At 40.5% G+C, this 13491-nt stretch overlaps 1 protein-coding gene across 1 annotated transcript in view; it reads left to right on the forward strand.

Annotated features, from left to right (window-relative positions):
• The first annotated feature begins 381 nt into the window (after window positions 1-381).
• Window positions 382-13491, forward strand: part of LOC126252943 (26S proteasome non-ATPase regulatory subunit 6-like) — a 138613-nt gene continuing 125503 nt past the window's right edge. The window contains exon 1 of the mRNA XM_049953952.1: window positions 382-575. Within this exon, the coding sequence (XP_049809909.1) occupies window positions 431-575 (145 nt within the window). The 5' untranslated portion in view covers window positions 382-430. The remainder of the gene's footprint in view (window positions 576-13491) is intronic.

The following is a 13491-nucleotide window of genomic DNA, read 5'->3' on the forward strand; positions in this document are numbered from 1 at the left end:
TTGAATAATTTATTTTACCGCTCTACACATTCTTTCAATTTCTTCATCTCCTGCGGTGCTAGCAGGCATACGGGAGGTGCTGGATATGCATGTCTGCTATGTGGATTAACTACTGACGAATATGCTGATTGCTACTGACTGTTCATCGGCTTCATTATTAAATCGTTCCTGATTGTTTTTATATTTTACACTACTCGTCTTTATTTTATTCTTTTATATTCAATGAGAAACTAAAACCGATGGTTGCATCGTAAATGCCTTTAACAATGTCGTTGCTTGTTTAAATTTTTATCTCTGACTGGATGCTAACCGGCAAGGCACAATATTTTTCGATTATTGTTTATTGTTAACAGGATTGTGATAATACACGTGTGTGGCGTTGCACGAAGGGATTCTTACACATTCACGCTTGTAATCGGCATCCAGGAAAATGCCTATTGACTACTTAGAAGACGAAGGCTTAGCGAAGAATCCGAATCTCAAGTTGGCGCAGTGGAAATTTCGTCTGAGCCTGCATGATCGACGCTTCAATAAGGAACTACAGAAGCAGTTACTGGAGGCAATTAAAAGTGGAGGTAAGTTATTTATTACTTACTGCCGACTGAAATAAGACATATTTGTGTATTTTCACGAACGAACAGGCTGAACTCATGAGCACATTGGCGTATCGTGACAATGTTGCCCGCTACACCGAAATAGTTTTCTGAGTAACTAAAGAATTATAATCAAACTAGATTATATTGCGAAATACCGGTATTAGTATTAATTCTTAAGTTACATGTTGACTTCTTAAATGTTTTATAGACTGTGATAGCGAAATTTACTTTGTTCCTGATTTATCAGTAATTCCGTTTTGAAACAAAAGTAAAAAGAATGCGTGTTACTCTACACATTTCCGCCAGTGCGATTAGGCATTACGTATTTGAAAGAAAAGAATCGGATATGGTCAGCTCCCCAAATAATTTTGAATAGGTAAGTAATTTCAAATATTTGACAAAGACGATTACAAATTATTCATTCAGTTGTTGGTAGCACCATTTCATATTATTTAATAGTGTAGCACATGCGTGGAAATTATTATAAATATGTTTTCGAATCCTAGACAAACGTAAACTTCATTGCACGGAAATAATTACACAAGGCATGTGTGCGATTTACTAAGCAAAGTTCTCAATGTGCCCACTGTCTCGCGTCTGTGGGCGAAGAATCGGTAGTAACTTTACTGTGCCGAAGAGGAGGCACTAGGTAAATGTTACAGGCCTCCAAGCTGTTGCTACCGCGTGAAGAATTCGAAGACTACAAATATTTTGATTAATTTCTCTCTCGTAGTTTAGGGTATAGTCGAATGCTGTTTACGCCGGTAAACATTGTCGTTTAATTTTTACATTTGTGTGAATTCTCATTTTGTTATGAATACCTGCAGCTTAGCAAGTGTTTTTGTGACAGCGCATAACCGCATTTGTTTCCTCAGAACTAATTCACGGTCAAGTTGTGTAGGAGTTCTGGATTTTACCTTTTTTTTTATTTTAACCCCAGGAATGCAGTATATATCAAGGTTCTGAATATTCCATTCGGTAGTTACCTCTCGGTAATAAGCTTTAGAACCGACACGCAAGAGTATTCTCTAATATAACGAACTGTGAAATATGATTATTTAGATAACGGACATGCGCATTAAAATTGGCGACAGTGTGGATGTGTTAGTATCATTTGTAAATCGTAGGCATCCCTCGTTTCTAGAGATCACCGAAGCCCTTCAATATGCATACGCTGAATGGACCAGTTACAATTTTCAGACTGAAGAATACTGACGAATGGGTTGGTTCAAAAATGGTTCAAATGGCTCTGAGCACTATGGGACTCAACTGCTGAGGTCATTAGGCCCCTAGAACTTAGAACTAGTTAAACCTAACTAACCTAAGGACATCACACACATCCATGCCCGAGGCAGGATTCGAACCTGCGACCGTAGCGGTCTCGCGGTTCCAGACTGCAGCGCCAGAACCGCGCGGCCACTTCGGCCGGCTGGGTTGGTTCAAATGGCTCTGAGCACTATGGGACTCAACATCTTAGGTCATAAGTCCCCTAGAACTTAGAACTACTTAAACCTAACTAACCTAATGACATCACACACACCCATGCCCGAGGCAGGATTCGAACCTGCGACCGCAGCAGTCCCGCGGTTCCGGACTGCAGCGCCAGAACCGCTAGACCACCGCGGCCGGCACTGACGAATGGGATACAACCCTACGGCTTTGAAAAATGTCGTCACAAGGTACCCCAGGTGGTACGTTGCAAAGACATAGGCAATGTTGACAAACAAATAAATGTAGTACCGACAAGACAGATCGTGGATATATATCACGTATTTCCATATTTCGAACGTAAATGTTATATACAGGGTGTAAACGGTGTAAGGCGCCAAAATTATACAGATGGTACATCTCGGTGTGCTTGACAAAAAAGTCTAATGACATTTTCTTGTATCATGTACTTTATTTTTGTATTATTAAAACCTAATGTTCGTAGGATACGCATTTCTGTTTACGTAGTCAACCGACAGTACACGGCGTACCGAGCTTATTGCCTACAATGAAGGGGCGGCCAGAGGAAGCCGACGAACCGACCAAGGGATTGAAATCATTAGACGTGTACAACGACGTGGTGTGATAATCAGGTGGTACCGAAAAAAGTAATGTAAACGGTTTCTTGGGTTGTCAAGAATGTGTAATTCGCTTTTCGCTTTACGTGAATTGAATACAACCAGTCTGTTTCTCAATAAGTCGATAACGAAGGTCGTAGTAGTAATGACAAACTAATATCAAACACAATGTATTTCCATTAGTACAAATTCAATCAATCACCAACTAGATAGTTGTGCATTAATTACAATCAACTGTTTCACCTTTTTACGGCAATGCCATAACGAATAGTAAATTCACGTTATTTTCCTTCTGTACAAGAACATCGTAACGAAAAGAAAACCCATTACTTCGTTTCCACTTACACCAATACTACAATAAATGTTCGAAATGACCACCATTCGCTTCTGCACATACTTCATTACGGCGAACCCAGTTTCGTCGCACTCGTTCACACACATGCACATTGGCCTTTATGGTACTGGCAGCATCTAAAATCTTCTGTGTCAATTTACTGGCTCAGCATAAACAAGTTCCTTCATATGGCCCCAAAAGTAAAAATTCAGTGGATTTAAATCAGGGCTGCGTGCTGGCCATCGACGTGAACCCGAACGCCCGATCCATCGACCTGGAAATCGACCATCCAAAAATCTGCGTACTCTGTGACCAATGTGGGGTGGAGCACTATCGTGGAGAAACCACATGTTATGACGTATGCCTAACGGAATGTCTTCTAACAGCGTTGGTAACAATGTTTCCTCTAGAAACGTTCGGTAATAGTTACCAGTCAAACGTGCAGGTAAAACATAGGGCCCAATAATTATCGAGCATACCCGCCCACACATTTACGGAAAATCGTCGCTGAAAATGTGTTGCCACTACGTGGCGAGGATTGTGTACACTCCACGTGTGCATGTTATGGAAATTAGTTATTCCGTCGCGAGTGAAACACGCTTCGTCTGTTACGAGTATTTTGTTGACAAAATCATGCTGCGCACTGTGTAACGAAAACTATTCTGAGAATTCACGTCGTGGAGGGAAATCTTTTTCTTCCAATGCTTGTACGCGTTGAATGTGGTAAGGCCGCAGACGCTCCTCTTGCAAAGTGCGATGAACGACAGTGTGCGATATACCCACGTGGCGGGCGATGCTTCTAGTGCTCTGAGAAGGATCCTCCTGGATGCGGTCCAGAATTATTTCCTCAGCTTCCAATGTACGATCGGCGCGTTGTGGGCCTCTACCTTCTGCGCGCGGCAGTAAAGAGCCAGTATCTCTCAATCTAAGGAAATTACTTACTCGTCAGTTGTATTCTGTCATGATGTAACAAAAACGGAAAGCATATCAGAACAGAAGATACGTTTCGCATACGGACGAAAATTTACAAAGGTGCAGATAACTACTGTACTTTATTAAGATGTAAATGCATAATAATCGCATACAAGTAGAGAATTACAATGACACAAACCTTTGGTGCACAGCAGCAAATGTCTTTCGTGCAGGAAGTCGTCGTTGTGGGAAGCGTTCTCGATAAATTCGTGCAGCTGCCCTCGCAACACCTTTTGCCTCGCCATAAATTAAATACATATTGCATAGTTCAGCTATAGTAAATCTCCTTTCCATCTTCACAGTTAACAGAGTTGCAATAACATCTGCATAGGTTACTCGCCTACTGTCGTCGCTCGGTTATTTCGATGACGCAGCCACTCAGGCCGCAGTTGCTTGTGTTTACGATTTACGCTCGCGATGTCAATACGCGCAGCGGGCAATAACAGGAACCGATTGCTTACGTACGTGCACGGCCAAGTATCTACTTTTCCAAAACCATTATCTTGAGACGAACTGTTTTTTTTCTGGGACAATCGTAGGAAATACGCAAACATGTTACTAGACTTTTTTGTCAAGCATTGCGAGATGTACCATGTGTATAATTTTGGCACCCTATACCGTTTACACCCTGTATGCCGCTTTTCCGCAATAGAAAGTTCCAGTAGCCTATTCTTCTGTTGATCTATATAGGTCTGCTGAAGGATAGGATATTAGTGCTAGCGAAAGCGGAAAACAGCGGGAAACGTAAATTTTGTATCCTATTTTTTAGTTGACCTATATAGGTCAACTGAAGAACAGGATACTAATACTAGCGAATGCGGAAAAAGGCAACAAATCTAAACTTTGTGTCCTTTATTTCAGTTGACCTATATGGGATACTACTACTAGTGAAGGCGAAAAATTCGACAAATATAAAATTTGTATCCTATTTTTTAGTTGACCCATATAGATTAACTGGAGAATAGGATCCTAGTACTAGCGAAGGCGAAAAATGGCAACAAACATAAAAATTTGTATCCTGTACTAAAGCTGACGTATATAGGCCTTCTGCAGAATAGGATACTGGTACTAGCGAAGGCGAAAAAGCGACAAATGTAAAATTTGTACCCTGTATTCAGTTGACCTATATAGGTCAACTAAAGAATAGGACACCACCTTCGTAGTGCAGCAGAGGTACAAGATGCCACTTTGAGGAACGACTCACTACTCGACAAAGAGATAATTCAAAATGTGACACAAGCACCAAAAAATATTCACAATATCTATGTCTTAATAACACAACAATGGAAAATTCTGGATCGAATGCCCCACTCATCATATATCGGAGACGCTGAGTCGCTAATCAGCACAGTAAAAAAGACTGTCACAAAATGAGCTTTCGATCAATAAGGCCTTTGTCGAAAATAGACAACACACACATAATGACCACAGTCTGGCTGCTGAAGGATGAAGAATACAATCCATCGGCTTTGAGAAATGACGTCACAAATTATCCCAGATAGTGCATAGCATTGCAAGTTGAGTCTAGCTTCAGCTGCCAGAGACTGTGGTCACACCTGTGTGTGTGTGTCTACATCTACATCTACATCCATACTCCGCAAGCCACCTGACGGTGTGTGGCGGAGGGTACCGTGAGTACCTCTATCGGTTCTCCCTTCTATTCCAGTCTCGTATTGTTCGTGGAAAGAAGGATTGTCGGTATGCCTCTGTGTGGGCTCTAATGTCTCTGATTTTATCCTCATCGTCTCTTCGCGAGATATGCGTAGGGGGGAGCAATATACTGCTTGACTCCTCGGTGAAGGTATGTTCTCGAAACTTCAACAAAAATCACTGGAGCTTATCTATCATCTCCGTAACGCTTTCACGATTACTAAATGATCCTGTAACGAAGCCGCGCTGCTCTCCGTTGGATCTTCTCTATCTCTTCTATCAACCCTATCTGGTACGGATCCCACACTGCTGAGCAGTATTCAAGCAGTTGGCGAACAAGCGTACAGTATCCTACTTCCTTTGTTTTCGGATTGCATTTCCTTAGGATTCTTCCAATGAATCTCTGTCTGGCATCTGCTTTACCGACGATCAACTTTATATGATCATTCCATTTTAAATCACTCCTAATACCCACTCCCAGATAATTTATGGAATTAACTGGTTCCAGTTGCTGACCTGCTATATTGTAGCTAAATGATAAGGGAACTTTGGGATCTTTCTTTCTATGTATTCGCAGCACATTACACTTGTGTGTGTGCATATATATATATATATATATATATATATATATATATATATATATATATATATATATATATATATATATACGAGGTGTGATAGAAAAAAACCGGACTAGTACTGGTGAAACAATAAAACGAATGCAATAAGGCTGAAAGTCGCGTGGCCTGTCACGTGACTCTCGCTCCGCCTACTGCTCGAGTTTCATCTGCCTCCTGCACTCAGTCTGCCCGTGGCGTCTGTTTTAAGTAGTTGACGTTTTGTCTGTGCGTCGGAAAATGTTGAGTGTACAGAAAGAACAGCGTGTTAACATCAAATTTTGTTTCAAACTAGGAAAATCTGCAAGTGAAACGTTTGTAATGTTACAACAAGTGTACGGCGATGATTGTTTATCGCGAACACAAGTGTTTGAGTGGTTTAAACGATTTAAAGATGGCCGCCAAGACACCAGTGATGACACTCGCACTGGCAGACCATTGTCAGCAAAAACTGATGCAAACATTGAAAAAATCGGTAAACTTGTTCGACAAGATCGCCGTTTAACAATCAGAGCAGTGTCTGAGTTAACAGGAGTTGACAAGGAAAGTGTCGAACAAGTTTACCGATTTTTTCAATGTTTGCATCAGTTTTTGCTGACAATGGTCTGCCAGTGCGAGTGTCATCACTGGTGTCTTGGCGGCCATCTTTAAATCGTTTAAACCACTCAAACACTTGTGTTCGCGATAAACAATCATCGCCGTACACTTGTTGTAACATTACAAACGTTTCACTTGCAGATTTTCCTAGTTTGAAACAAAATTTGATGTTAACACGCTGTTCTTTCTGTACACTCAACATTTTCCGACGCACAGACAAAACGTCAACTACTTAAAACAGACGCCACGGGCAGACTGAGTGCAGGAGGCAGATGAAACTCGAGCAGTAGGCGGAGCGAGAGTCACGTGACAGGCCACGCGACTTTCAGCCTTATTGCATTCGTTTTATTGTTTCACCAGTACTAGTCCGGTTTTTTTCTATCACACCTCGTATATATATATATATGTTTATTTTCGACAAAGGCCTTGTTGGCCAAACGAAAGCTCATTTTTAGTCATTTTGTTGTGCCTATCTGCGACTCACCATTTTAGTAACACATTCATTTATTTTTATTTACGATTATCATGCTTTGCTACATGAGATAACCGATTTGTTATCCACGACTCGAAAATGAACTAATATCTATCATAAAATATGACGTCATTGGTCACGTGTTGTATCCCATTCTTCAGTTGAATCGTGTGGATGTGTTTTGTATCATTTGCAAATCGTAGGCATCTCTCGTTTCCACAGATCGCCATAGCCCTTCAATACGCGTACGATGAATTTACAATTTCTGGACGCGGAGTTCGGAGATTGAACTTGATTATGAGTAGGCCTACGTTAAAATAAGTCTGTCGCGTGTCATGTTCTACGAAATGGCGTGGCATGGATATTTACCCCTGAGAAAAGGGACACTAAAGGATTTGATACACAACCGAGAAATACGCAACACATCACAATTTGACGCCATAAAACTAGCCTTTCTTGAAGTCTGAAAGTATCGTACAGCGATTAACATCAGTCCAGGGTCCTAATGAATTGTAATAGGGCAATGCGGCGAAACAGCCATTCTTGCAGGATGAAGGGTAGGGCCTAATACTCAGTCTTAAGTTGACGAAATTTGAACAGTTTTTTGTTACTTTAGGGAACATACTTAAATAGCTTATGTCAAGCGGGAGGTTTTGCTAAGGACTGAACGAACCTCCCTTATCTTTTAGCTATTTCTCATATCTGGTACCGTACATAAATGCGCAACGTATGTTGCTAGCTATATCAACAGAAATAACCTTTGAATTTTGCTACTGGTGTGAGTTTTAATTCATATACCAAACGTACCGTAATCTGGTATCCCCTGTCACCACTAACATTTCCTTACCACGAATCACACCAAACCCGAAGCGTTTTTAAGGTGTCTGAAGCAACGCTGTATCAAAGCGCATTTTCATAGTACGTGAGTTTAAATATTAATTTACGGCAAAAATATTTAATCCAATATGGGGTCATTTAGGATTGTCTATAACTGCGATAACTGATAAAGTAAATCAATCGTTTAACGGTTTAGCCCGCCCATAATCATTAGAAGTGGAGGGCTATGGGCCGATTATGTTTAGTGTCAGTTCTCTGCCAACCTTAGCTATCAAACAATACTCCGGCTGCAGTAGCACTGATGTACTGTTGTTGAGTGCTGACACGTAATTTGTAACATTAAGTATCATTAAACAATATTCCATTAGATAAACCGCGCTCAATTGCAGTTTTGATTACATGAAACATTTTAGTGTTCGTAAGTTAATTCTGATTTCGCAGAATCTCAAGTACGATCAAGCTCCGTGAGTCAACATAAGAGCCGGCCTGAATGACCGAGCGGTTCTAGGCGCTACAGTCTGGAACCGCGCGACCGCTACGGTCGCAGGTTCGAATCCTGCCTCGGGCATGGATGTGTGTGATGTCCTTAGGTTAGTTAGGTTTAAGTAGTTCTAAGTTCTAGGGGACTGATGACCTCAGATGTTAAGTCCCATAGTGCAAAGAGCTATTTGACCCATTTGTTTTCTCACACTGGCCATGAATTTACGGATTTCATGCCCTCTGCCTGCTGAAACTAACCTGAGGCAGAGGTTTACTATTAATTCAAGATCCTTGTGATAACCTACTCGATGGAAGTCTTTTCACCTGATAAGCAGGCTTAAGAGAAATAATATACAGAAATAAGACGCACTGTTATACAGAAATAAGACGTACTGCTGGCTACCAAAATCAAACGTCAACAACGTAAACAGTATCTAGAGGACAGTAACTTGTCATTTACTTCAATTTCTTGCTAAAACTACTGCTCATCGTATGGTTGTTAAGAATCGTACACAAAACCAACAGTTATATTACGCACAACAGTTGTAAATTGTAGCTGTGTTGGGAAAGTATCAGAGCTCCAAACGCTAATCCAAAGCACTGATGCTCAAGTCCTTATAGGCACTGAAAGCTGGCTAAAGCCAGATATAACCTCAGCCGAAATTTTTGCGATGAACCGAACGGTGTTCCGAATGCATAGGCTAAATAGTTCAGGGTTGTTTGTTTGTTGCTGTTGGAAGTAGTTTATCTTGTCGCGAAATTGAACTATAACCGACTCTACGATTATAGTTGGTGGTGACTTTAATGTACCCTCGATATGTTGGCCATGATGATGATGATGATATTTGGTTTTGTAGGGCGCACAACTGCGCAGTCATCAGCGCCCGTACAAAGTCCCAATTTTGACACAGTCCAATTTTTACACAGTGCAATCTAGCCACTGTTACGAATGATGATGATGGTGACGATGAGGAGGAGGAGGAAGAGGAGGTGGAGGAGGATGAAATGATGAAGGCAACACAAACACCCAGTCCCCGGGCAGAGAAAATCCCCAGCCCGACCGGGAATCGAAACCGGGACCCAATGATCCAGAGGAAGCAACGCTAGCCACTAGACCACGAGCTGTGGACGATATGTTGGCGAAAATACATCTTTAATTCCGGAGGTATGCATAAAACATTATCCGAAATTGTGCTTAACTTATTCTCTGAAAATTATTTCGGGCAGTTAGCTCATGAGCCCACGCGAATAGAGTTAATAACTAGCATCAAAACGGATACAAGGATTAGTGAACACAGGGTTGTCGTAGCTGGATTGAATATTGTAACCCCCAAATCCTCCAAAAATAAACGAAAAATATGCCTATTCAAAAAGCAGATAAAAATTCACTTTACGCCTTCCTGAGATTCAATCTCCACTTCTTCCAAATTAACAATATAAGGGTAGTTCACATGTGGCTTGAATTCAAAGAAATAGTATCGGCAGCAATAGAGAGAGTTATACGAAATAAATTAACAAACGACGGAGCTGATCCTCCTTGGTACGCAAAACGGGTCAGAACACTGTTGCAGAAACAACGAAGAAAATATGCCAAATTGAAATGGACGCAAAATCTCCAACATTGGCGATCTTTTACAGAAAATCGAAAATTAGCGCGGACTTCAATGTGAGATGCTTATAATAGTCTCCACAACGAAACTTTTTCTCGAAACCTGGCAGGAAAGCCAAAGAGATTATGGTAGTGTGTGGAGTATGCTAGCGGCAAGAAACAATCAATGCTTTCTCTGCGCGATAGCAATGTAGATACTATAGACGACAGTGCTGCCACAGCAGTTACTAAACACAGCTTTCCAAATCGCCTTCACAAAAGAAGACGAAGTAAATATTTCAGAATTCGAATCAAAAACATCTGACAACACGAGTAACGTAGAAGTAGATATCCTCGGAATAATGAAGGAACTTAAATCGCTTGATAAAAGCAAGTCTTCTGGTCCAGTCTTTATACCATTTAGGTTCCTTTCAGCGTATGCTGATGCAATAGCTCCATACTTTACAATCATATACAGCCGTACGTTCGACGAAAGGTCCGTACCCAAAGACTGGAAAGTTGCACAGGTCACACCTATATTCAAGAAAGGTAGTAGGAATAATCCACTAAATTGCAGGCCCATATCATTAACGTCTATATGCAGCAGGATTTTGGAACATCTGTGTTCGGACATTATGAATTACCCCGAAGAAAACGGTCTATTAACACACAGTCAACACGGATTTATAAAAGATTGTTCTTGTGAAACACAACTAGCTCTTTAGTTGCATGAAGTGTTGAGTGCTATTGACAAGGGATTTCAAATTGATTCCGTATTTATGGATTTCCGGAAGGCTTTTGACATTGTACCACACGTGCGGCTTGTAGTGAAATTGCGTACTTCTTAGGTTGTTTGCAAATAACGATGACGTTTATCGACTAATAAAGTCATCAGAAAATCAAAACAAATTGCAAAGCGATTTAGAAAAGATATAGGCCTATGTGTGGTGCGAAAATTGCCAGTTGACCCTAAGTAACGAAAAGTGTGAGGTCATCCACATGAGTGCTAAAAGGAATTCGTTAAACTTACGCTTTTCCATCCTCTTAGAATACTGCTGCGCGGTGCGGGATCCTTACCAGATAGAATTAACGGAGTACTTCGCGAAAGTTCAAACAAGAGCAATAGGGGAGAGAGTGTCACTGACATGATACAGGATTTGGGGTAGACATTATTAAAACAAAGGCGTTCTTCGTTGCGACGGAATCTTCTCACGAAATTCCAATCACCAACTTTCCCCTCCGAATTCGAAAATATGAGAGAGAAACGACCACCACGATAAAATTGGGGAAATCAGAACTTGTAGGGAAAGATACAAGTGTTCGTTCTTTCCGCGCGCTATACGAGTTTGGAATACTAGAGAATTGTGGAGGTGGTTCGATGAGCCCTCTGCCAGGAACTTTGGTGTGATTTGCAGAGTATCCATGTAGATGGAGATGTACCAGTAGATGGGGACAACTTTAAACACAAGATAACTGCAAATCATTTCAAGCTACCTCGCTGTTTCAAGTAACCCCGTTTTATGTACAGATTTTTACACCGTATTCAAATGAAGAAAAATCCTATCATACGATCTGATCCTATTACAAAATCTCAAGTCTATGGTGAAGAATTTAGATAACATCATTGACTATACATGTACAAGATGCAAATTTTACAGCAACTATGCAAAGCATAGACCGTGATTTTTTTAACAGAATGATCCGAACAATACGTATAACGTGCAGAAATCTACTAGGTCATGCATACAATCGCCTGACCGTACATCTCGGCGTTGCCTCCGTTCTCACATCTTTTCTCATAACATTTGTGGAAACTCTGGACTGTTTGGGACAAAAAAACCGATAAAAATACTTCGAGTAACGCTAAAATAGCGCTGATTATACCACAGTTCGTGAAAGGAGCTAAATTCATTTATTTTCTTTTTTGGTCAAGTTATCGGTCAGTTTTGGCGGCCGATAGGGCGGTGCGGTACCCTATCTTGCAGTGAAGATTAATCATTTTACAGAAAAGTCGTCCAAAAATCCCTTGAAACTTATTAGCTCTCATTATTTTGGTCCGAAGCGGAGGCCACCCTCACATCTTCCTCACTCTTACAGTATTACAACAGAATACTTCTTTCAGAGCGAATAGAATGCTCAAGTCGAAGGTTACTTGTGACATACGGGCAACAAGAAGTAGATAAAGTGCAGTTCCAGGTGAGCTCTGGGGACAAGGTACTCCCCTACTCGCCGATGTAACGCTTCCTTACGTCAGAGCCAGTAGCCACTGGTTTTTAAACAAAAACTGTCATCTGTAATTAAAAGAGCAATTTCACAAGTTTCTTCTGATTGTGCACGCAGTGACTGTGGGAAGCATCAGAATTCTGAGAGATGATTGGCGATTATCAAAACCCTTAATTTCCAGCCTGGAGGGCATACCCAATTTACGAGCTGTACGTGTAAGACAGTACTGGTATCCGATCGGCGTTCTGCTAAATATGAAAAGGGTGAATCATTTTCAAATTTTATAAAAAGAATACCTACATTTATGAAGATATATAAGATACTTAGTCCTTTTCATTTCAAACAACCCAATTTTACAATGATTCATAGAATTAAAAAAAAATAAAACGTGTTTGTAAACTCTGTATTACAACTGTTGTATAAACACGTATAGCTAGTTTAATCTTTGTTAAGACAAGCAGAAACGGGCTATGCCGAATAAAATAGTAAAAGTTTGAAAACGAGAAACAGGGTTATCAAAGCAAAAATCGTTTAAGTTAAAAAACTAAAAAAAGGGGCTACCTTAATTTGATGTATCAAAATATATGTGTGTGTGAATATATAACGGTAAGCAGTTGCATCCCCACGTATGTAAAACAGTAAGTTTAATATGAAACTATCATAACGTATATGCGTCTACATATGTAGACATGGGTACACGCATTCTGTACATGTGAAGAACTTTTACGTGTATGATTTACTTTTTAAAAGAATCGTTTTGCCCATCCCATGATTATGATAACAGTTTACACTTATTTGACGTTTATAGCAGTTTTATCGATTTTGACCTAAAAAAAAAGTGAACTATGTGCGACAAGCTGAACCTGCAGAATTTGTGTGTTGTGCATCTGCGGTCTATGACCCAGATCTAAATAACCCTGACAAAAAATAGAAAAGATACCAGTTCATAAATATTTCTTTCTTATTTTCATTCCATCGAGATCTCAGATTTTGAGACTAGCCCGGTTATAGCACCTATGCGCCCGACTTGTCCGCGTATGACATCTAATCGGCCTTCAT

The sequence above is a fragment of the Schistocerca nitens genome, chromosome 4 (genome assembly GCF_023898315.1).
Source record: "Schistocerca nitens isolate TAMUIC-IGC-003100 chromosome 4, iqSchNite1.1, whole genome shotgun sequence".
Taxonomy (NCBI): domain Eukaryota; kingdom Metazoa; phylum Arthropoda; class Insecta; order Orthoptera; family Acrididae; genus Schistocerca; species Schistocerca nitens.